We start from the raw sequence: 19733 nt of genomic DNA on the forward strand, positions 1-19733 counted from the left end.
CCCCGGCACCTGGGTTTCAAGCCCATTTTCTATGACAGGTCTCTGAAGAAATTTTCTTTCAAGGAAAGGGATCTCAGTGCATTTCCACATGGCCACGTAAATCAGAATGACAAAGCAAAGAGGACAAGAGCGGCAGTAAGGCCAGGGCGAGTGGCTCACTGGGCTGGAGCATGTGTCTGGCCTGAGGGAGCCCTGGGTTTGACGCCCAGCACCCCAGCAAAGAGCCTCAGAGCACTGAGGATGGCTGCTTGTGCAGTGCTTCTGAAAACACCCCATCTGTAATCCCGAGGCTGGCAGACATTCTGGGGCAGTCAATCAATGATCTCCCTGGGAGGGCTTCCGGCCCGAGGAAATCAGCCCCTCACTGGCCCCTCTCACCCCCACCTGGAATTGCCAAGCAGGATCAGGGCCGGGGAGATCTGGAGTGGGGGATTCCCTGGGACCAGGAAAGTTCCCTGGAGTGGGCCTCCCAGGATCCGTGAGCACTTGTGGGTACATGTGTATGTGTATATGTATGTGCATGTGTATGTGTATATGTGTGTATATGTATATGTATGTGCAAGTGTATGTGTATATGTACATGTATGTGTATATGTATGGGTATGCACATATGTATGCGCATGTGTATGTGCATATATATGTGCATGTGCATGTGTATGTGCATGTGTATATGTATGTGCATGTGTATGTATATGTATGTGCACGTATATGTGCATATGCGTATATGTATGTGCATGTATATGTGTATATGTGTATATGTGTGTACATGTGTGTACATGTATGTATATGAGCATGTGTGCATGTGTATGTGTGTATGTGTATGTGCATGTATATGAGCATGTGTATATGTATGTGCGTGTGTGTATGTATATGTATATGCATGTGTATGTGTATATGTACATGCATGTGTATATGTATGCATATGTGCATATATGTGCACGTGTATGTGTATATGTATGTGTATATGTACGTGTATATGCATGTGTCTGTGTATGTACTTGTGTATATGTATGTGTATTTGTAATATATAGTGTCATGAATGGGCTGGAGTGATAGCACAGCGGGTAGGGTGTTTGCATTGCATGCGGCCAACCTGGGTTCAATTCCTCCATCCCTGTCGGAGAGCCCAGAAGCTACTGAGAGTATCCCGCCTGCATAGCAGAGCCTGGCAAGCTCCCCGTGGCATATTCAATGTGCCGAAAACAGTAACAACAAATCTCACAATGGAATTGTTACTGGTGCCCGCTCGAATAAATCGATAAACAACAGGAGGACAGTGCTACAGTGCACCAGTGCTACAGTGTCATGAATCCTGTTGTCAACTACACTTACTGTTACCATCATTTCTTAATATGCACAAATGTCTAATCACTAAGATGTATATATTAAACTAATAACTTATGTCAATTGTGCCGAAAAAAAATAATAAGTCAGATATAGCATAATTTTAAAAAATGCTCCCATTTCACCATTTGAATTTGAATGACCAACTCTGAGCCTGGGGTATTCCCGACCTTAGGGCTGTTTCACTGCTCTCACACGGGAATGAAGCTGATGAGTAACCAGGAACATCAAGACTCACACGCACTACTGAGATGAAGAGGAAAAATCAGGGGCGGGAGTGATAGTACAGAAGAGAGGGTGTTTGCCTTGTATGTGGCTGACTCGGGTTCGATTCCTGGCGTCCCATAGGATCCCCTGAGTACCACTAGGAGTAACTCCTGAGTGCAGAGCCAGGAGTAAACCCCCGAACATTGCCGAGTGTCACCCAAAAAGCCCCCCCCCCAAAAAAATGTCATTTCAATGACCTTGGGATGGGGTAGAATTAAAAACAGATTAAGGGCCGGAGGCATAGTACAGCGGGGAGGGTGTTTGCCTTGCGCGGTGCCAAACCAGGTTCGATTCTTTGCATCATTTATGTTCCCTTCAAGCACCGCCAGGGTGATTCCTGAGTGTAGAGTCAGGAAGTAACCCCTGTGACCCAAAACCAGAAAAGAAACAAGAAAACGCCAAGAGACGAAGGCCTTCTTGGGCAGAACACCGACCCTTTTCTCCAGACGAACCCCGTGTCCCCGAGAGGGTACTTACTTTGAGGATATCGTCCAGATGCATGACTTCTTGGTTCAGCTCCTGAAACTCCTTATACTGCTCCTTGTGAGGCTCCAAGGCGAGGAAGAGGCCGTTGAAGGCATCTTCCAGACTTCCATCCAGAAAGGACCGGCAGCCCTCCGACTCTCCGCTGACCGAGCCGTCGAAGAACAGCTTCTCGGTGACGGCTGGTGCCTCTGCGGATGTGAGTCGCTTCACCAGCTGCTTGGTGATGTTGCCCTCCAGAGTGTCCAGCTCCACTGGCTTCAGCTCCGAGGCCTCATCGGACTCATGCAGAAGGGCCTCGGTGACCTCCTTCTCGAGAAACAGGGCCTCCGTGGGGGCGCGGGGGGCCTCCGGGTCTCCCTGCAGCGGGGGTCTGAGCACGGGGCCTTCTCCCGAGGAGCTGCTGGAAGCCGCGGAGCTGGTATCGTCCCTCTGGGAGGCCTGGCGCGAGAGGGGCAGCTCGGCGGGGGTGATGGTGATTTCTGGGTTGGTTGAGCATGTGCTGGACGGGGAGTCGGCCGAGGGGCAGGGGGTGCAGGTCCCGTTGGGGAGGTCCCTGAAGCTGAGGGAGAGGGGCACCGTCTCCTCGGGCACCTTCCCATTCTCAAAGATGTCATCAGGCAGATTTGACTGTTGGACAGAAAGCCCCCCCACCAAATTATTTTATGGTCATTAGAGATTTAACTCTGAGTCCGTGTGGTCTCTGCACCACTGTTCAGGTAGGGCTCCATGCACACACAGTTCCAGCCCCACCTTCTCCCTCCGCCATTCAGGGTCCCCCTGGAGCCCCTTCCCCCCACTCCCCACCTCTCCACCTCCCTGCCCCAGTAAAGTCGGTTCTACAGATCTGTTCTCAGGTTCGGTTGCCTTTGCCCATTTGTTACCTCTAGTTTGGGGCGTTATTTTGTTTTGGAGCCATGCAAGGCAGTACTCAGGGCTACTCCTGGCTCTGTATCCAAGGTTCACTTCCGGTTTGTGTGTGTGTGTATATGTGGGGGGGAGGACCTCTGGAACCAGAGGGGTGCTGGGTCAACCTGTAAGCCATGAGCAAATGAGCAAGGACCCTACCCTCTGTACTATTGCGCCAGCCCTTGTAAAAACAAAACAAACACTGTCCTCCCATTGTTCATCGATTTGCTCGAGCAGGCCCAGTAACGTCTCCACAGTTGTTACTGTGTTTGGCATATCGAATACGTCATGAGTACCTTGCCAGGCTTTGCCGTGCAGGTGCGATACTCTGGGTAGCTAGCCGGGCTCTCCAAGAGGGGTGGAGGAATCGAACCCGGCTTGGCCGGACTGGCTGCATGCAAGGCAAACGCCCTACCACTGTGCTATCGCTCCAGCCCCAGCCCTTGTAATTTTTATTTATTTATTTATTTATTTATTATTTTTATTTTATAAAATAGTTCACAGTATTTGATTACACTTGATATTCAAACACCAATCCCACCAACATTACACCTTACTACCACCATATTTCAGGCGTTTCCATCCCGAACCCCAATCCGTGCCCAAAGCAGAACCGCCCTTGTGATTATTTTAAGTACAAATGATCCCCCAACAAAATGCAAGGCAAGGAATAAATTGTTTTCTGAAACTCAGAACTTCCTTAATTGCAGCACTTTCTTTCGTTCTGGTTTATGGTTTGCTTTTTTTGTGTGGGTTTCCCATGTTCTGTTAAAATACAAGCCCTTTTAAAATACTTTCTCAGAGCACAAACACTGGATGTTCTCTCACTTATCTGTCGTACAGAGTGACAGGCAAGGGACTGGAAGATATGATGGGGGCAAGCCCTGGGCCCTGGGTTGCGGAAATGAGAGAGCAAAGAAAGGAGAGGGGAAGAGGCAGACCGGAAGTAACATAAAAGTCAGAGGTCAACGGATTTGAAAATTTTGGTGGGAACCATGAAAGTCATTGTAAACATGGGACCATTGTGAACATGTGACCCAAACTATAATAAATAAATTTTTTAAAAGTTTGCTAAGGGGGTGCTGGAGAGATAGCACAGCGGGTAGGGCATTTGCCTTATACGCGGCTGACCCAGGTTTGATTCCCAGCATCCCATATGGTCCCCTGAGCACCTCCAGAAGTACTCCTGAGTGCAGAGCCAGGAGTAACTCCTGTGCATTGCCGGGTGTGACCCAAAAAGCAAAAAAAAAAAAAAGTTGGCTAAGGAAGCAGGGTACAGAGAGGAAGGGAGCCTTGGGTTATTGGGAGCTTTATAGATCATGGTGCCTAAATAAAATAGAAAACAATGAACAAACAAACAATAAACAACCCCCAAGCTCAGCCGTACTTCTAATGTTGGATCTGGGTGAAAGTCCGTGATGCTATTTTGGGAGCTAACATTTTCCAAAACAAAAGACTGGGACAGGGGAAAAAATAACTTGTTCGCTAAATCCCAGAACCTCACAATCTTGGGCCACCACAGTTATAAATAGCCCTACCAAGTTTTTGTGTTTTAAAGTTTTTGGCCTTTATCTGGGAAGACTTATGAACATTTGCAGTTTCACTCAAAGAATGAATACTTTGTTCTGCTTCAGTTCTTGTAAATTATTTTTTAAAATTGTCTACCCACAAATCCCAAGCCTCTGAACATGTTGGATTTATTAACTCAACCACAAGTAAGCCAAGGCCAAAAATACACAGAAAGGCATACTTTCTAAGAAAAAATAGGGAGGAAAGATTAATAACTGTGAGTGCCAGCAGGTGACCCTTGAGTTTTCAAGGTGTTTAGAAAACTGGCGTTTTCACTCCAGTGACCTCAGGGGGTCAGGTATCCTCTGGGATTTAGAAAGCAGAACTCAGAAGAGAGAGGTCAGATATAGCCAGGTAACTAAGATCATTCCTTCAGGTAGGCATCATAACACTATCTAAGTCAACATTTTTTGGGGTGGGGTGTTCTGGTGGTTTTCAGGGTTTATGCTCTATGCTCCAGAGTAACTCCTGGCATTGCCAGGATTTCAAACCAGCACCAACCACTTGCAAGGCACTTGCCTTAATCTTTGTACTATGTCTGGCCCTAAGCAATTCGGTGCTGATGATGGGGGTATAGGCAGATATGAGTCACTGCTGGCCAAGCACAGGGCTTACTTCTGGCTCTGCACTCAGGGAACACTCTTGGTGGGGTTCAGGTAACCATGTGGGGCCCTGGGAATGGAACCCAGGTCTTCAGCGTGCAAGGCAAGCGCCTTCCTCACTGTGCTATTGCTTCAGCCCCCTAAGTCATCTAATTATATTGTGGTCAGTATAGAGTGTTGACATGTCAAAGGTGGTAGAAAAAGTTTTCTAGCTATTTGTGATGATCTTCTTCAAAACAAATGCTCTCTTGTAGATTCCACATGTTTCAGGAAATGAGAGGTACTAATCTACTACCTGTTTTCAGATCTAAAAACGATGCTTTTTCATCAAAGAATGACTTTGCGCCACTCTCTTCAGCACTGCCCCTTCTAGATCTGAGGCCGCCACACCCCAAAGCATTCAGAATCCAACCCACACCCCCAGTTGGCACAGTGGGAGCAAAAGGCACCCAGATCATTTCTGCATGATGATGGCTTCCAGCTCTGTTTGCCTTTAGGGACCCCGAATGGACCACCCGGTGACAGTCAGGCCAGAAGGGACTTTAGCAATAGCGTCTGGGCCAGGCTCCTGCCCATCCTCTGCCTCCAGCTGGAATTCCCCTTCCCACATATTTCATGCCTCCAGAGAAAGTAGGCAGAATGAGACCCGCAGTGCCACTCCGGGGGCTCCTCTGGCATCTTTCAGAATCCCACGTTCTCTCAGGAGGGCCCTGAAGGGTCTTAGCCTCACAGCACATGTCCAATGGAGGCACTTCTGTGGTGGTGAGAGGCGTTTGTTTGCCTTCAGAGTCCTCCCCCAGGCTCACAGCCCCAAGCCCTGTGGGCAACCACGTCATGTGGCAAAACTATGCATTGAGAGGCTCGAACCAAGAGGGAGAAGCCAGTACAGGTTCCATCAGTCTGAGGGATTGTGCGTCATATTAACTGAAGCTGGTCCAGGCGGGGAGGAAAGAGAAAGGCCTAGAACTTGGCCCTGAAGGATGGGGAGGCCTCAGAGAGGAGGAGGTGGAGGAGCAGACGCTGGAAGGGTGCTGTATGCAGCAGCGGGGAGGGCTGGAACAGGGAGCACAGTTAAGAGAGAAGAGGTAGTTTGGGGGATCAGCAGAGGATGGAGGTAGGGGGGTGTGTGCTGGGGAAAATGGGCTGTAGCCCGCCGGGAACCACTGCTCTGAGCATCTCTGTGTTTCTCCAACTGTCCCTGGAATGATGCTTTTAGACCCCTGCCAAGTCCTGCCCCGAACAGCCCCTGACTGACCCGGGGCTCTGAGAGGGTGCAGGCCAATGTGACACACCAAGCCCCGTCTCATTCTCCCAAAGGTTTGAAACACTTGGAAATCTCTCTCCGTGGATATCTCTGGCACCCTGGGGAAGGAGCACCGCACACGGAGCGAGGGGATGTGGAGAGAAAGAAGAAGCAAAGGATGGGCCCTCAGAGCAAGCTGCATGCCCCCCCCCACACCCCAAGAGTCCTGCACTCATGGTCATGCAAGCAAGACAGAGAGAAGACCCCTGCAGGAGGATATGCCCGAGTCTCCATGATGGCCCCAGTCCCACTCCCCTCCCCAAGGCAAGCACTCGGCACGCAGGCAGCCCCCCGCAGACTCACATAAAGCTCGAGCACTGCCGCGGGTCTCAGGCTGAGGGAGGGCAGGTCGCTGAAAGAACGGCTGCGGCGCAGCTTGGCAAGCAAAGTGTCGTGCAAGGCACTCAGGAGAGACAGCCGCCTCGGCTTGTCCGGGGCCGGGTGCAACCATCTCTTCCGGCGTCAAAGCAAGACGGGTGGGTTAGTGCATGGCACGGGGAAACTGGGTGTGGTGAGTTTCTGGCTATTGGGGGTTTGCTCAGCAACACAGGACAGTTTTCAGGGGGTGACTCCTGGCTCTGAGCTCAGGAGTGACCTCCCCGGATAGTGCCTGGGGGGAGGAGGGGTGGGAACCACAGCTCGTGCGAGGGGAAGAGACAGGGGTTGTCAGCGTGCAAGGCAGGGTGCCCGGACCCTCCGTCGGATGTCTCTGCAGAGCCCCATGTCCTTGTGAGTTTCTAGCCAGCATTTCCAATTTGAACAGGATTCTGCAATCCAGTTCTTTAAAATCCCTGAACATTCTCTGGGATGAGCCTTTGCATTTTTGGTCACACCCAGCAATGCACAGGGGTTACTCCTGGCTTTACACTCAGGAATTACTCCTGGCGGGGCTCGGGGGACTATATGGGATGCTGAGAATCGAACCTGGGTTGGTCGTGTGTAAGACAAATGCCCTACCTGCTGTGCTATCGCTCCAGCCCTAAAACTAAAGATTTTGATCCAAGCAGGGGCTGGAGAGAAGAAAGAGGGGAGCAACTGGGACCATCAGGATTGTATTTTCCTGCGCTGTTCCTTATCTGGGTGAGTGTCAAGAATAACGTGGTTTTTTTGTTGTTGTTGTTTTTGGGTTTTTTTTTGAAGCAGGGAAGGGTTCACACCGGATGTTGCTCAGGGCTTCCTCCTGGCTCTGAGCTCAGAAATCATTCCTGGTAGAGCTCGGGGGACCACATTGGGTGCCAGAGGTCGGCTGTGTGCCAGGCAAGCATCTTACCCATTGCACTATCATTCTGGCTCCTATGTGGAAATTTCCGCGACTCTCAAATGCTGTCTGGTCAGCATGGCACAAAGCAGGAATTCCCCTTGCGTTTCCCACCCCCTCAAGCCCCCCAAACTGTCACCATTGCTGAAACCACGCTGAACTTACAAAGAAAGAGTGATCCTTGAAGGTGGGTGTTTCTGGGGTACCCTGGCTGTACATGGACATTCTCCTCTGCAGGGCAGCCGCCTTGCTCCCAGCCCCCGAGGTAGGCGTCACGTCCTCCACATCGAATGGGCTGCAAGGTAACAGGGCCCATGAATGCACAGGTCAGGTCACCCCCTCCCCACCAAGCCCCAGCCCCCAAGCCCAGGAAGCACCTAACTGAGCTCATGGGAACCTGGGGAGTTTGGGCCAAGAGGGGAAACAAGCTACTATAGAATAAAGACGAGCTGGAGCCAGAGTGATGGCACAGTGGGAAGGACATTTGCCTTGTATGCGGTCAACCTGGGTTCGATTCCCAGCATCCCTTATGGTTCCCTGAGCACTGCCTGGAGTAATTCCTGAGTGCAGAGCCAGGAGTAACCCCTGAGCATTGCTAGGTGAAGCCAAAACACCAAAAAAAAAAAAAAAGGAAGCTGAGCAGCATCCTCAGCTGAGATTCACCAAGGAGCTGAGAGAGAGAGAGTGAGAGAGAGAGAGAGAGAGAGAGAGAGAGAGAGAGAGAGAGAGAGAGAGAATGGAAGTCAGATGCACAGTGGATGGAATCACAGAGGGCCTAGATGGCTGTGCTTTCTCTTTGCAGTCAGAACGTTCAATAGACAGACGCAGGCTAGCACCACAGGTGGAGTCTGTAAAAGATTCCCTGGGCTCTGCGGGACAGATGCTTTCATGAGCAGGTTGTTTGCGCCAGCACTGACGCAAACGTTCCAAACTAGAAGCCTGCTCATCTCAGTCACCAGTAGCTTCTCTCCAGGCTGCGCCAGTAACAGTCTGTTGTTGGCCAGGATGCTGCTTTATTTATTTATCTATCTATCTATTTATTTATTCATTCATTCTTTTTTGGCTTTTTGAGTCACATCCGGTGATGCACAGGGCTTACTCCTGGCTCTGCACTCCCGGCAGTGCTCGGAGGACCATATGGAATGCTGGGACTCAAACCTGGGTCGGCCACGTGCAGGGTAAACGCTCTACCCGCTGTGCTAACTCTCCAGCCCCAGGATGCCACTTTACCGTGATGCTTTCTGGCGCACTGGTCATAGGCGGGGAAGGATCATGTCAGGACAACAACTTTGGGGTGATTGATTACAAACCGAGCTGAGGCAGGAGGGGGTCTTTCCTGCGCCCAGGGCTCAGCCTCTTGATTGGAAAGGGGACCCTGGACACAACACACATCATATCATATTTACTTGGTCATATGCCACGGGTATTCTAGGCCAGGTTACGGGCAATTGGGGTTGGAAAATTCATTCACCCGAGCAAACTGGGCTATGGAGGACAAGTGTCTGGGGAAAGGGACAGAGCTAGACTAAGCAGGGAGAATGGCCTACAGAGCTGAGCTTGGGAACAGTGACCCCTGGAAACTTATTTAACGTGGACACATGAGGATTCTTCAGTAAAACAAAAACAACATCATAAGCTTTCTTGGGTGTGAGCAAGGCCACGCTGACGTTTGCTGCTTTGAGGAAAGGTCTTTGTTGGAGCTGAGTCGGATGGTCCTGCGTCCTGCACCCCCCTGGCATGCGACCTACCGTTGGCACTCCCCTGGGCAGAGATCAGAAAGGGTCACTTACTACCAGGCGATCTCCAGGTTCAGTTTGACAGTGCCGAGGTCGTTGATGTCCACTGCCACCACCTGGGGTCTGGCTGCAAACAGTTCTTTGGTCTCACAGGTCACACTGCCCACCAGGAGGTGAGAGGCCAGCCCCTTGAGCTCGGTGACCTAGGGAGAGCAGAGGGGTCTTTCAGGAGAACAGTGGAAGGAGCCTGGCCTCTCCACGTGGGCTTTCCGTGATCAGCTGACCACTGCCAGGGACAAAAGGGCAACAGGCAGGGAGAGATTTGGGATATGGCTCTAAAGAAAGGGAACCAGAAGGAGAGGGACAGAGGTAGAATGACTGCACTCATTTGGGGGATATTTAAAAAAAAAAGTATGAGACCAATATCCAAGGCCAGGGAAAACAGGAGCCAGGAGGCCTGGTCAATGGTTGGAAGTTTGCCAGAAGTGTGCACGGGGGGCATAGGGCAGTTAGGATAGAGAAGGGACCAGTGTGACAATAATAGTTGGAAATCATTCTGGGCAGGAACTGAGTGTTGAGAGTGATAAAGAAATGTACCTGATGATGTTTCAGTATCTGTATTGCAAAGCATCATGCCCAAGAGTAGGGAGAGAAAGGGAGGGGGAGAGGGAGAGGCAGAAAGAGAGAGAGACAGAGAGATAGAGGTGAGAAAGAGAGAAGAAAGAGAGAGAGGAGAGAGAGTGGGTACTGCAGGAGGGAAACTGAGGCCACTGGCGGTAGGAAATGGACCCTTGGTGGAGGGGTGGGTGCTGGAACACTGTATGACTGAAACCCCATCATGAACAACTTTGTAACTGTGTATCTCACGGCAGAGCCTGGCAAGCTACTGTGACTTGACAGTCCTATTCGATATGCCAAAAACAGTAACAATAGCGGGTCTCATTCCCCTGACCCTGAAAGAGCCCCCAATATGCCACTGGGCTACGCTAGCATGCGACAGGAACAAATGGAGATGTTACTGCCACCTTCTCGAGCAAATCGATGAACAACGGGACAGCAAGTGATACAAGTGATCTCACTGTGATTCAATTAAAAGATAATTTGTTTTTTCAAAAAGGAAGGAAATGGCTCTGTAAGGAACAGCATGAGGGTGACCTGGGTGGTGCCTGAGAACCTGGATAGCCAAGGTCTGCTGGACCTGGATCCCGGAAGACAGTCGGCTCAGCATCCTCTCCCATTTTAAGGGCTCACATTCTCGGGATATAATAAAGAAATGTGGAACCGGAGCAATAGTACAGCAGGGAGGGCTTTTGCCTTGCATGCAGCTCACCCAGGTTCGATTCCCGGCATCCCATATGGTCCCCTGAGCACCGCCAGGACTAATTCCTGAGCACAGAGCCAGGAGAAACCCCTGAGCATCGCCAGGTGTGACCACCCCCCCCCAAAAAAAGAAAACAACAACAAAAAGAAATGCTCACCCACCCACCGCCTACCCTGGAGCTCCTCTGCCTTCTTTCCCTTTCTTCTTTCTTCCCCTGAAAAAGTGTCTTTTCGGGGCTGGAGCAACAGTACAGCGAGTAGGGCATTTGCCTTGCATGCGGCCGACCCGAGTTCGATTCCCAGCAACCCATATGATCCCGCCAGGAGTAATTCCTGAGTGCAAAGCCAGGAGTAACCCCTGAGCATTGCTGGGTGTGACCCCCCCCCCAAAAATAAATAAATAAATAAATAAAATTGACTTCCAAAAAAAAGAAAAAGTGTCTTTTCTGAATTCGGTCAGTCCATCACGGGTCCCGACTCTTGGGGATAGGAACCTGAGTGCCCGCAACCCGGGGAGCAGAAGGAACAGCAGAGCCTGGTGTCCAGAGGAGAAGGGCACAGTGGTGTGTGTGTGTGTGTGTGTGTGTGTGTGTGTGCGTGTGCTGAGGAGGGGAGCGGACTCAAGGTCAGGACCCCCACTTCGGGCCCACCTGCCCCCCTCACCTCCCCCCCACCCAGGGCACCAGGGGCGATGCAGGGAGGAACTGCACCTTGATGGAGATGAATCCGGCGATGAGGGGCAGGAAGACCATCTCCTCTCCGTCCCAGCTCTGCTTGCCATTCACCTCCATCTTCCCCTTGAGCTTCCACCTCTGCCGGCCGTACTTCATGAAGATCTGGAGCGGAGACACCGACAGTCCTTCTGCTGGGCAGCACCCAGCCCGCCCCCCTCCCCCATCATCCCTCCTTCCCGGGTCCTGGCTCAGCCCAGGGAGCACAGGCGCGGGGAGGGGGCTGGCAGAGAGTGGGGCAAGTTCTGTTTTTCCACCGTGGAAGGCGGGGAAGGGCTTTCTTTACCCTTTTTTTTTTTTTGGTGTATTGAGTTTGGGGTCACACCCAGTGATGCTCGGGGCTTATTCTTGGCAGGACTTGGGGGACCCTAAGCGGTGCCGGGGATTGAACTCAGGTCGGCCACATGCAAGGCAAGCACCTTACTGGCTGTACTATTTTCTGGCCCAGGCCTTCTTTTATTTATTTGTTTGTTTGTTTGTTTGAGTCACACCCAACAGTGCTCAGGGCTTACTCCTGGCTCTGCACTTAAGGATCACTGACCAGGTTGTGGGGGTTTGTGGGGGGGGGTGTCGTATATGGTGCCAGGGATTGACCCTAAGTTGGCGGCAGGCAAGGTAAGTGCCCGACCTGCTGTCCTATCTCTCTGACCCTCTTGATCGACAGGTCCTTGTCAATGTGCCCTTCTGCTCATGGTGGCACCGTGCTTTCCTCTTAACTCTCCTCGCCCTAGGAATCATTCTCTATCTTTTCTTTCTTTTTTTTTTTTTTCTTGCTTTTTGGGTCACACCCAGCAGTCCACAGGGATTCCTCCTGGCTCATGCACTCAGGAATTACTCCTGGCGGTGCTTGGGGGACCATATGGGATGCTGGGAATCGAACCAGGTTGGCCGTGTGCAAAGCAAATGACCTACCCACTGTGCTATCGCTCCAGTCTGGAAAATAGATTTTCATATATTTATATTAAAAGCATATTTGGGGGACTGGAGAGATAGTACAGGGCTTAGGGTGCTGGCCTTGCCAGCTTGCATGCAGCCGTCCCCCAGAGTTCCAAGCAATGCCAGAGCTCTTAGCACTGAGCACTGAGCCGGGAATAATACTGAGCACTGGGCATGAGTCCAACCCTCACATATGTTTTGCAGATTTGTAAAAATCTATAATTAAAATGTTTTTTCTTTTCAAAGAAAAAAAATAGTATCTAGATACTATTATTCCTCAATCATGAGATCTCAGAGGAGGGAAAAGCAATAGAAGGTGTAATACTGGGGCACTTGGCACAATCTGGATTTAGGTCATCTGTCAGCTGACCGGCGCTGAAGGGCCAGTGTTAGATTCGCTGCTGCTGAGAGCTGCGCTAGTCCTGGCGCGAAGGGTCACGGCGTCTCCTCATTCATGGAAAATGGTTCAGTGAAATAATGAGAACAAGAGTCATGATAAAGCATTTGTGGGATAAGAGGAAAAATTAGTGCATTGAGGTAAAAAAATAGATGATAGGTCTTTGAGGAGTCGCTAAACTTCTTGGTTTAAATTTCTTTTTTGAAAAATAAAGATAGGGGACTGGAGTGATAGTACAGTGGGTAGGGCATTTGCCTTGTAAGCGGCCGACCTGGGTTCGATTCCTGGAATCCCATTTGGTTCCTGGAGCACCGCCAGGTGTGATTCCTGAGTGCAGAGTCAAGAGTAAGCCCAGAGCATCTCTGGGTGTGATCCAAAAAGTGAGAAAAGAAAAACACCCCCAAACAAAACAATGACGTAAATATAATTCATTAAAATAAATAAATGAAAATAAAGATATGTACGAAAGGGTGAATTTAAGAAGCAAACTATGACTGCTACATCCTGGCCTTCAAGCTGTTGGCTCCAAGCCCCCATGCTCTGTGATACTTACCTCATACTGATCCCCCGGGCAGAGGCGGGCAAAACCAGCCAGACCTGCAGGGAGCAAACAGGGCATGATGAGGGCCGGGATGGACTCCCCCCTCCTTACCAGTGCATCGTGGCACGTTTGCAAAACCCAAAGCATCCAATTTTGGTGGAAACTCCTATGACCTTTTTTTTTTGGTGTGTATATGTGTGTGTGTGTGTGTGTGTGTGTGTGTGTGTGTGTGTGTGTGATCCGAGTTAACAGCAAACTTTAGGGATTCCAGCCAGAGCAGTTGGGAATGGACATGGCTTGTGGGTTTGTGGGCTTGGGGGCTGAAAGTTTCATTTAGGATCAGATCAGGGCTAAAAAAATAGATTCATTTTCTGTTGTTGTTGTTTTCGGGGCACATCTGGTGATGCTCAGGGATCACTCCTGGCGGTGCTCAGGAGGATGCCAGGAACCAGACTCAAGTCAACTGTGGGCAAGGCAAGTGCCCCACCCACTGTACTATCTCTCTGGCTCCGAGATTAATTTTTTCTTTTTTATAACACAACACAATTCCACACACGTAAACTAACTGCTGTCTTGGTTTCCCATCCCAAGATTTCTGACGCCCCATGAGAGTCTCCCCAAGGGGGCTGGGATTCCATGTGCTTCCCTCCTTCATATTTTCCTGCTTTCCTTACTCTCACTGGACTTCAAGGTATCTCTAAAAAGGGGATAGATTTTCCTCTATGTAGAAGAAGCCAGAAAGAAAACAAAATCAAGCGAAATGACAGCCCAGCCCTGTCCCCCCCTGCCCCCAAACAAAGATGGGGCAGTTCCTTGCTCCTTGCTACCTGCATCCGCTGGGTCTGAGATGGGGAGTATCTGTGGTGAAATTGCAAGAACCAATGTCATCATCCGTTCAAGGGGCTGTCATCAGGGGGCACCTCAGGGACCCTGATCGGACCAGCCCTTTGTTCTCTTCCTGTGGCTGATTCTTGGTTTTTCCCTTTTCCTTTTCATTTTTTTTTTGTTTGCTTTTTTGTGCCACACCCAGCGATGCTCAGGGCTTACTCCTGGTTCTGCACTCGGGAATTACTCTTGACAGTGCTTGGGGGACCCTATGGGATGGCGGGGATCGAACCTGGCTGGGCAGTGTGCAAGGCAAACACCTTATCCGCGACACTCTCTCCGACCCCTGTTTCTTGGCTTTTTTCTTTCTAAAGAATTATCTTTTGGGCCACATCTGGCGGTGTTCAGGGGACCAGGTGGGGGGCTGGGGCGGGTGTGTGTGTGTGTGTGTGTGTGTGTGTGTGTGTGTGTGTGGGTCGAGCCTTATGCAAATGCCCTACCCACCCTGCTGTACGCTGTACTATCTCTCTAGTCCCTGTCACTGTTTCTTGAGAGCTCACTGTATGAGCGTCTCTGGTCTGTGCTGGGGCAACAACCTGGGAAACTCTGGAAGACTTTCTAGACCCACAACCCAGGATGAAATATGCACAAGAATTCATCCATTGCCTTGGGCCCCCTTTGGCATAGGAGCCAATGGTTTGGGGGCCATTTAGGACCTCAAATTTCCTAATGTGTCCATAAGTCTGAATCTTACCCATATAAAGATGATGGGACTGAGATCTCACAGTCCGTTTCACTTGCTCAATAAGCTGAAGGGCTGGGGAATGGGTAAGTCTGTGACTCTAAATGATGGACATTGCCAGGCTTAGGCTAGAGAAGTACCTGATAGTTCCAGTATCTACCAGTAGGTGGCAGCAACTCTCCAGCTCCAAGACCCGCATCCCACTCCTTCCCTTCTCCACCTTCCCTTCCACACGGGCTCCCCTCCGTCCCAGCTGCTAAGGACCCATTTCTTATTCCAATTAGAATAAGACATTTTTTTTAAAGTCTTGACATAAGACAACATTAAAGAAGTCATTTTTCACTCGTAATTTTCAGGATTTAACCTTCTTCAAAATACTTCAGAAAAAAAAGCACAATTGGCTGCTTTGGGGGAAAAAAAAATCAGGTTCAGCCTGACATGTCAACTGGAATGAAAATCCAAAATGCTGCTTCAAAATCTCTTGCCAATTAGCTCCGGAGTCTCCCAAGGCCTGTTTGGACGCCTGGGTCAAACCACCACTGGCAACTTAAAAAAACACCCACCCTGGTTGATCAGTGCCGAGAAAGGTGAGGCAAAGAGAAAACAAAATCCTTTGAAGGTTGTTTTTGTCCCTCACAATTATCAGAAATTTTCTATTTGAAGAATTTAGCCAAAGGGGGAAGGGACTATTGAGTTTCTGGGTAAAGGTATCACACAGATATCCTAATTATCATGATAATGGAACAGATGACAATAGTCAGGCCAAACCAGGTCAGGGCTCTGGGGCAAGCCTGTCAAGTACTGGCATAAGAACCTGAGCTGGCAGTGGGGTCGTCCAACTTGGGGCCTGCAGCCTTCAGACCCCCCTTCCCCTCGATGTTTCTCTCAGACGCCCACCCTGGGAGCTGCCGGGGGCTTCCCACTGGAGAGAGGATTGTTTCCTCAGCAAATCTGTGATTTCCATGACAGGTTCTAGAAAACAGACCATCAGGATGACCCCGGGATGGGCCCAGGGGAAGGAGGGGGGGACTTTCTTTTCTGGGTTCACCTTCCTGGATATTTTACTGTCAATTATTACTGTGTCAGGAAAGCCACCATCCCAGGCCTAGGTGTCCTTTTCTTCCGGTCTCAGGGACCGTCCTGTCAGACCACTCCCTCATCTTCCTAGTCCTGTGACGACCCCGTTCCAGGAGTCACACTTTCTCCTCAGGAAACCCACCCAGCCAGAAGCACAGGTCTGGGACTTCCAACTCACTCGTTAGGCACCAATACAACAGAATCACCAGCTCCCTGCGAGTGCTCTCCTCAAGGTGCTCCCTGCCCCGAGACCCTTAGCTGCTCTGCCAGGAACACTGTCAGGAACTGAATGATAACGGGAGACGATCAACTTTCCTCACCACAGCATTTCTTGACCTTTTCCCAGCCGTGACCCACTTCTGACCTTGTTTCTCTGCTCTGACCACCCCCTGTCCTGCTGGCTGGCCTCCCAGTCTTTGTGTGGGCCTTTCACAGCCAGGACTTTCACCTTTGGCTCCTCCCTGGAATATCCCAGGTAGGCAGGTGGCTGCCAGCTGACAGACACTGTCCTCAGAGACCACCATCTTGGTTGCTCCATCAAGCGCTTCCTCTTCCATCAGACACCCGAGGGTTTTCAAACTCTGCCAGATGCTCTGCATTCCTTCTGGCCATTATGAGCACGGAGCCTGCTCTCTGGGGATTATTCTAGTGCTGCCCGACTGACTGTCTTAGTCTGAGGGCCAGTCTTTTGCCCTCCAGACAGGGATGTTGCAACCTGTTCTCATGAGCTCACCAGGCCTGCAGCCCTTGAGATCAGAGTCCCCCAAGTTAGAAGTACTGGCTGCAAAGGATCACACAAACCATTAGAACATGGACCTGCACCTTGGCTGTGATGCTGTGTGTGGCTCTGCACCCCCTTCTTCAGTGGACTGTGTGGGACTCACACCGAGGAGTCTTCAGGACGCAGAGCAGCCCTGGGCTGTCCACAAGAGCTCTGTAAAAGGCTCTCTCAACTGTCAGGATCATCCTCCCGCACTCAAACAGTTTGTTGTCATGTTGGGGCAAAAAGGGAAGTGGGGGGCTGGAGCGACAGCATAGCGGGTAGGGTGTTTACCTTGCACGCGGCTGACCTGGGTTTGAATCCCAGCATCCCATATGGTTCCCTGAGCACAGCCAGGGAGGGGTAATTTCTGAGTGCAGAGCCAGGAGTGACCCCTGAGCATCGCCGGGCATGACTCAAAAAGCAAAAACAAACAAAAAAACCCCCCCAAAACAAAAAGCAAACAAACAAAAAAACCAAAAAGGGAAGTGGAGGGAAGGGTGTGGCTTGACAGGAAGTTGGGTTGCTGGGTTAGAGAATATGATGAAATAGTCTCTGTTTATGTCAATATTTATGCTGGGGTGGTTATTTTTACCAGGATGAACAAGAGACTTAAGAAAAACAAAAACAAAGGAGAGGGACAGATATAGAATGAATACACTCACTTGTGGGATATAAAAAAATAGTATGAGACTAATACCCAAGGCCAGGGAAAAAACGGACCAGGAGGCCTGTCAATGGTTGGAAGTTTCCCATAAGTGTGTGGAGGGCCAAGAGCACTTAGGCTAGAGAAGAGACCCGTGTGACAATAATAGGATGATAGTTAGAAATGATCATTCTGGACAAGAACTGAGTGTGGAAGGAACAGACTTGATAACCTTTCAGTATCTGTATTGCAAACCATAATGCCCCAAAGGAGAGAGAAAGAGTGAGAGTGAGAGAGAGAGAGAGAGAGAGAGAGAGACAGACAGACAGACAGACAGACAGACAGAGACAAACAGACAGAGACAGAGACAGAGAAAATAAAAATGTCTGCCACAGGGGCAGATGAGGTGTGGTGGTGGGAAATGTACGCTGGTGAAGAGACAGGGGTTAGGACATTATATAACTGAAACCCAATCATGAACAATCTTGTAATTGTGTATCTCCCTGTGATTCAATAAAAAAAATTTTTTTAAAAAAACAGAAAAGGAAGCTACAATCTGCAAAGGCGTTAGACGTCTGGGCCTGAGAGGGGACTTCCATTTCTTAAGAAAGAGGGAGAATTCCCAGGGACAGTGCCACCCTGGATGCTCTGTCTGCCTAGGTAACCATAGTAACCCAGGGCGGCTACTTAGCCTTGAGGCTGGGTCCTCGATGAATGATGGCATGATTCCCGGAGAACCACCATCTGATTGCCGGGTATGAAGCATCAGGCTGGCGGGGAATGTGTGTGTGGGGTCCCTCTGCCCCATCTTATCCCCGGTACCTGCCTGTGGGGAGGGATAAGTCCCTCCCCAGAAGGGAACTGGCTCTGCTGGCACAGAGATGTCTTCCCTGGCTCTGCTCCAACCTCCCCGTTAATAGGGGCCAAAGGAACCCAGCACACTACGAACCAGGAGCTCTGGGTTCAAGTCCAACTCCCAAACTTTGGGGAGTCATCATCGCACCCCCATTTCCCATCTGTCTCTTGAGAATGGTCACCCCACCACAAATATTTGCTTTTAATAGCGAGCATCAGAAATGGGGGGGAAGAAGTACTGCATTTCCTCGGTGGGTCCCAGTGAGAGGTTGGCTCTCTGAGGTTCACCATGATCCTGATAATCTCGCCTGGAGAGTGTTGGGGGAAAGGAGGAGAGTGTGTGCTGCTAACCGCACTCCCAGAAAACTATAGAAGAGGGTGATAAATGCCCATTAGTGGAGAGCGATAGTACAGTGGGTAGCGCACTTGCCTTGCACGCGGCTGACCCGGGTTCAATCCCCGGCATCGCATATGGTTCTCCGAGTAGCACCAGGAGTAATTCCTGAGTGCACAGCCAGGAGGAATTCCTGAACATCGCCAAGTGTGACCCATAAAGACACACACACACACACACACACACACACACACACACGTGACCAGGGGCACAGGCTGCCTAAGAAATCTCAAGAAAACAAAGAAAGAAAAAGCAGAAACACGTGGGCACTGACTCTCTTTGTTGCTGGTCAGAGGGAGCCCTCAATTGGGAGAAAAACAGGCTTTCTGTGTTGGCTGCTGAGCGAACAGGCCTGGGTGACACTCCCGTGGCAAAAGGCTGACTTCCTGTGCCATAGGTGCCGTCCGAGGACTCTAGATTACAGCTCTGTGGTGCCGACCCCAGAAAGAAGAGGGATGTGGGGACCAGGAGAGTGGGTAGAAACACACCGTCCTTGGGCCTTGGAAAACCAAAAGCCCTAGACATGGGAAGCAGAGGAAGTGTGGAGGGTACAATTCAGAGGACGGCAGGAGGAAGACGCCCACACACAGGTCTGACCGGCGGAGGTTCAGCCCAATAGTGACAACAGTCACGTGGGGGTGGGGAGGAGAGCTGGCCCAGATGAAAAGAATTGAAGGAGTTACCGAGGGCCAAGGGCAAGGACAGGGACTGCCAAAATGTTGGTCCCGGCTCCATCTCTGCCAACATAGGACCCCCGAGCATCACCAGGTGTGACCCCCTCCTCCATGAGCACAGACACAGGGGTAGCTCCTGAACACCACTGGCAGCTCCCCTGCCTCCTAACCAAAAAAGAAAAAGTCAAACAAAAATAATAAATAGGGGTTGGAGAGAGAGTATCGCAGGTAAAGCGCTTGCTTGCAGGCAGGCGGTCAATCTGGGTTTGATCCCTGGCACCCCGAATAGTGCCCGCCCCCCAGGATCACCAGGATTCACCCCTGAGCACCACTGGGTGTAGCCTCCAAACAAGATAATAATAAT

At 50.5% G+C, this 19733-nt stretch overlaps 1 protein-coding gene across 3 annotated transcripts in view; it reads right to left on the reverse strand.

Annotated features, from left to right (window-relative positions):
- Positions 1 to 19733, reverse strand: part of RIPOR2 (RHO family interacting cell polarization regulator 2) — a 62342-nt gene that overhangs the window by 26214 nt on the left and 16395 nt on the right. For 2 of the 3 annotated variants that reach the window (XM_056132282.1, XM_056132283.1), the window contains exons 8-12: positions 13409 to 13452; positions 11502 to 11627; positions 9526 to 9674; positions 7901 to 8030; positions 2089 to 2724 (exon numbers count right to left, since the gene is read on the reverse strand). In XM_056132282.1, the coding sequence (XP_055988257.1) occupies positions 2089 to 2724; positions 7901 to 8030; positions 9526 to 9674; positions 11502 to 11627; positions 13409 to 13452 (1085 nt within the window). Of the gene's footprint in view, positions 1 to 2088; positions 2725 to 6780; positions 6931 to 7900; positions 8031 to 9525; positions 9675 to 11501; positions 11628 to 13408; positions 13453 to 19733 lie in introns of all 3 variants that reach the window. The other variant, XM_056132281.1, reaches the window with a different exon arrangement.

The sequence above is a fragment of the Sorex fumeus genome, unplaced genomic scaffold, assembly GCF_029834395.1.
Source record: "Sorex fumeus unplaced genomic scaffold, SorFum_2.1 ptg000094l, whole genome shotgun sequence".
NCBI classification, from domain to species: Eukaryota; Metazoa; Chordata; class Mammalia; order Eulipotyphla; family Soricidae; genus Sorex; species Sorex fumeus.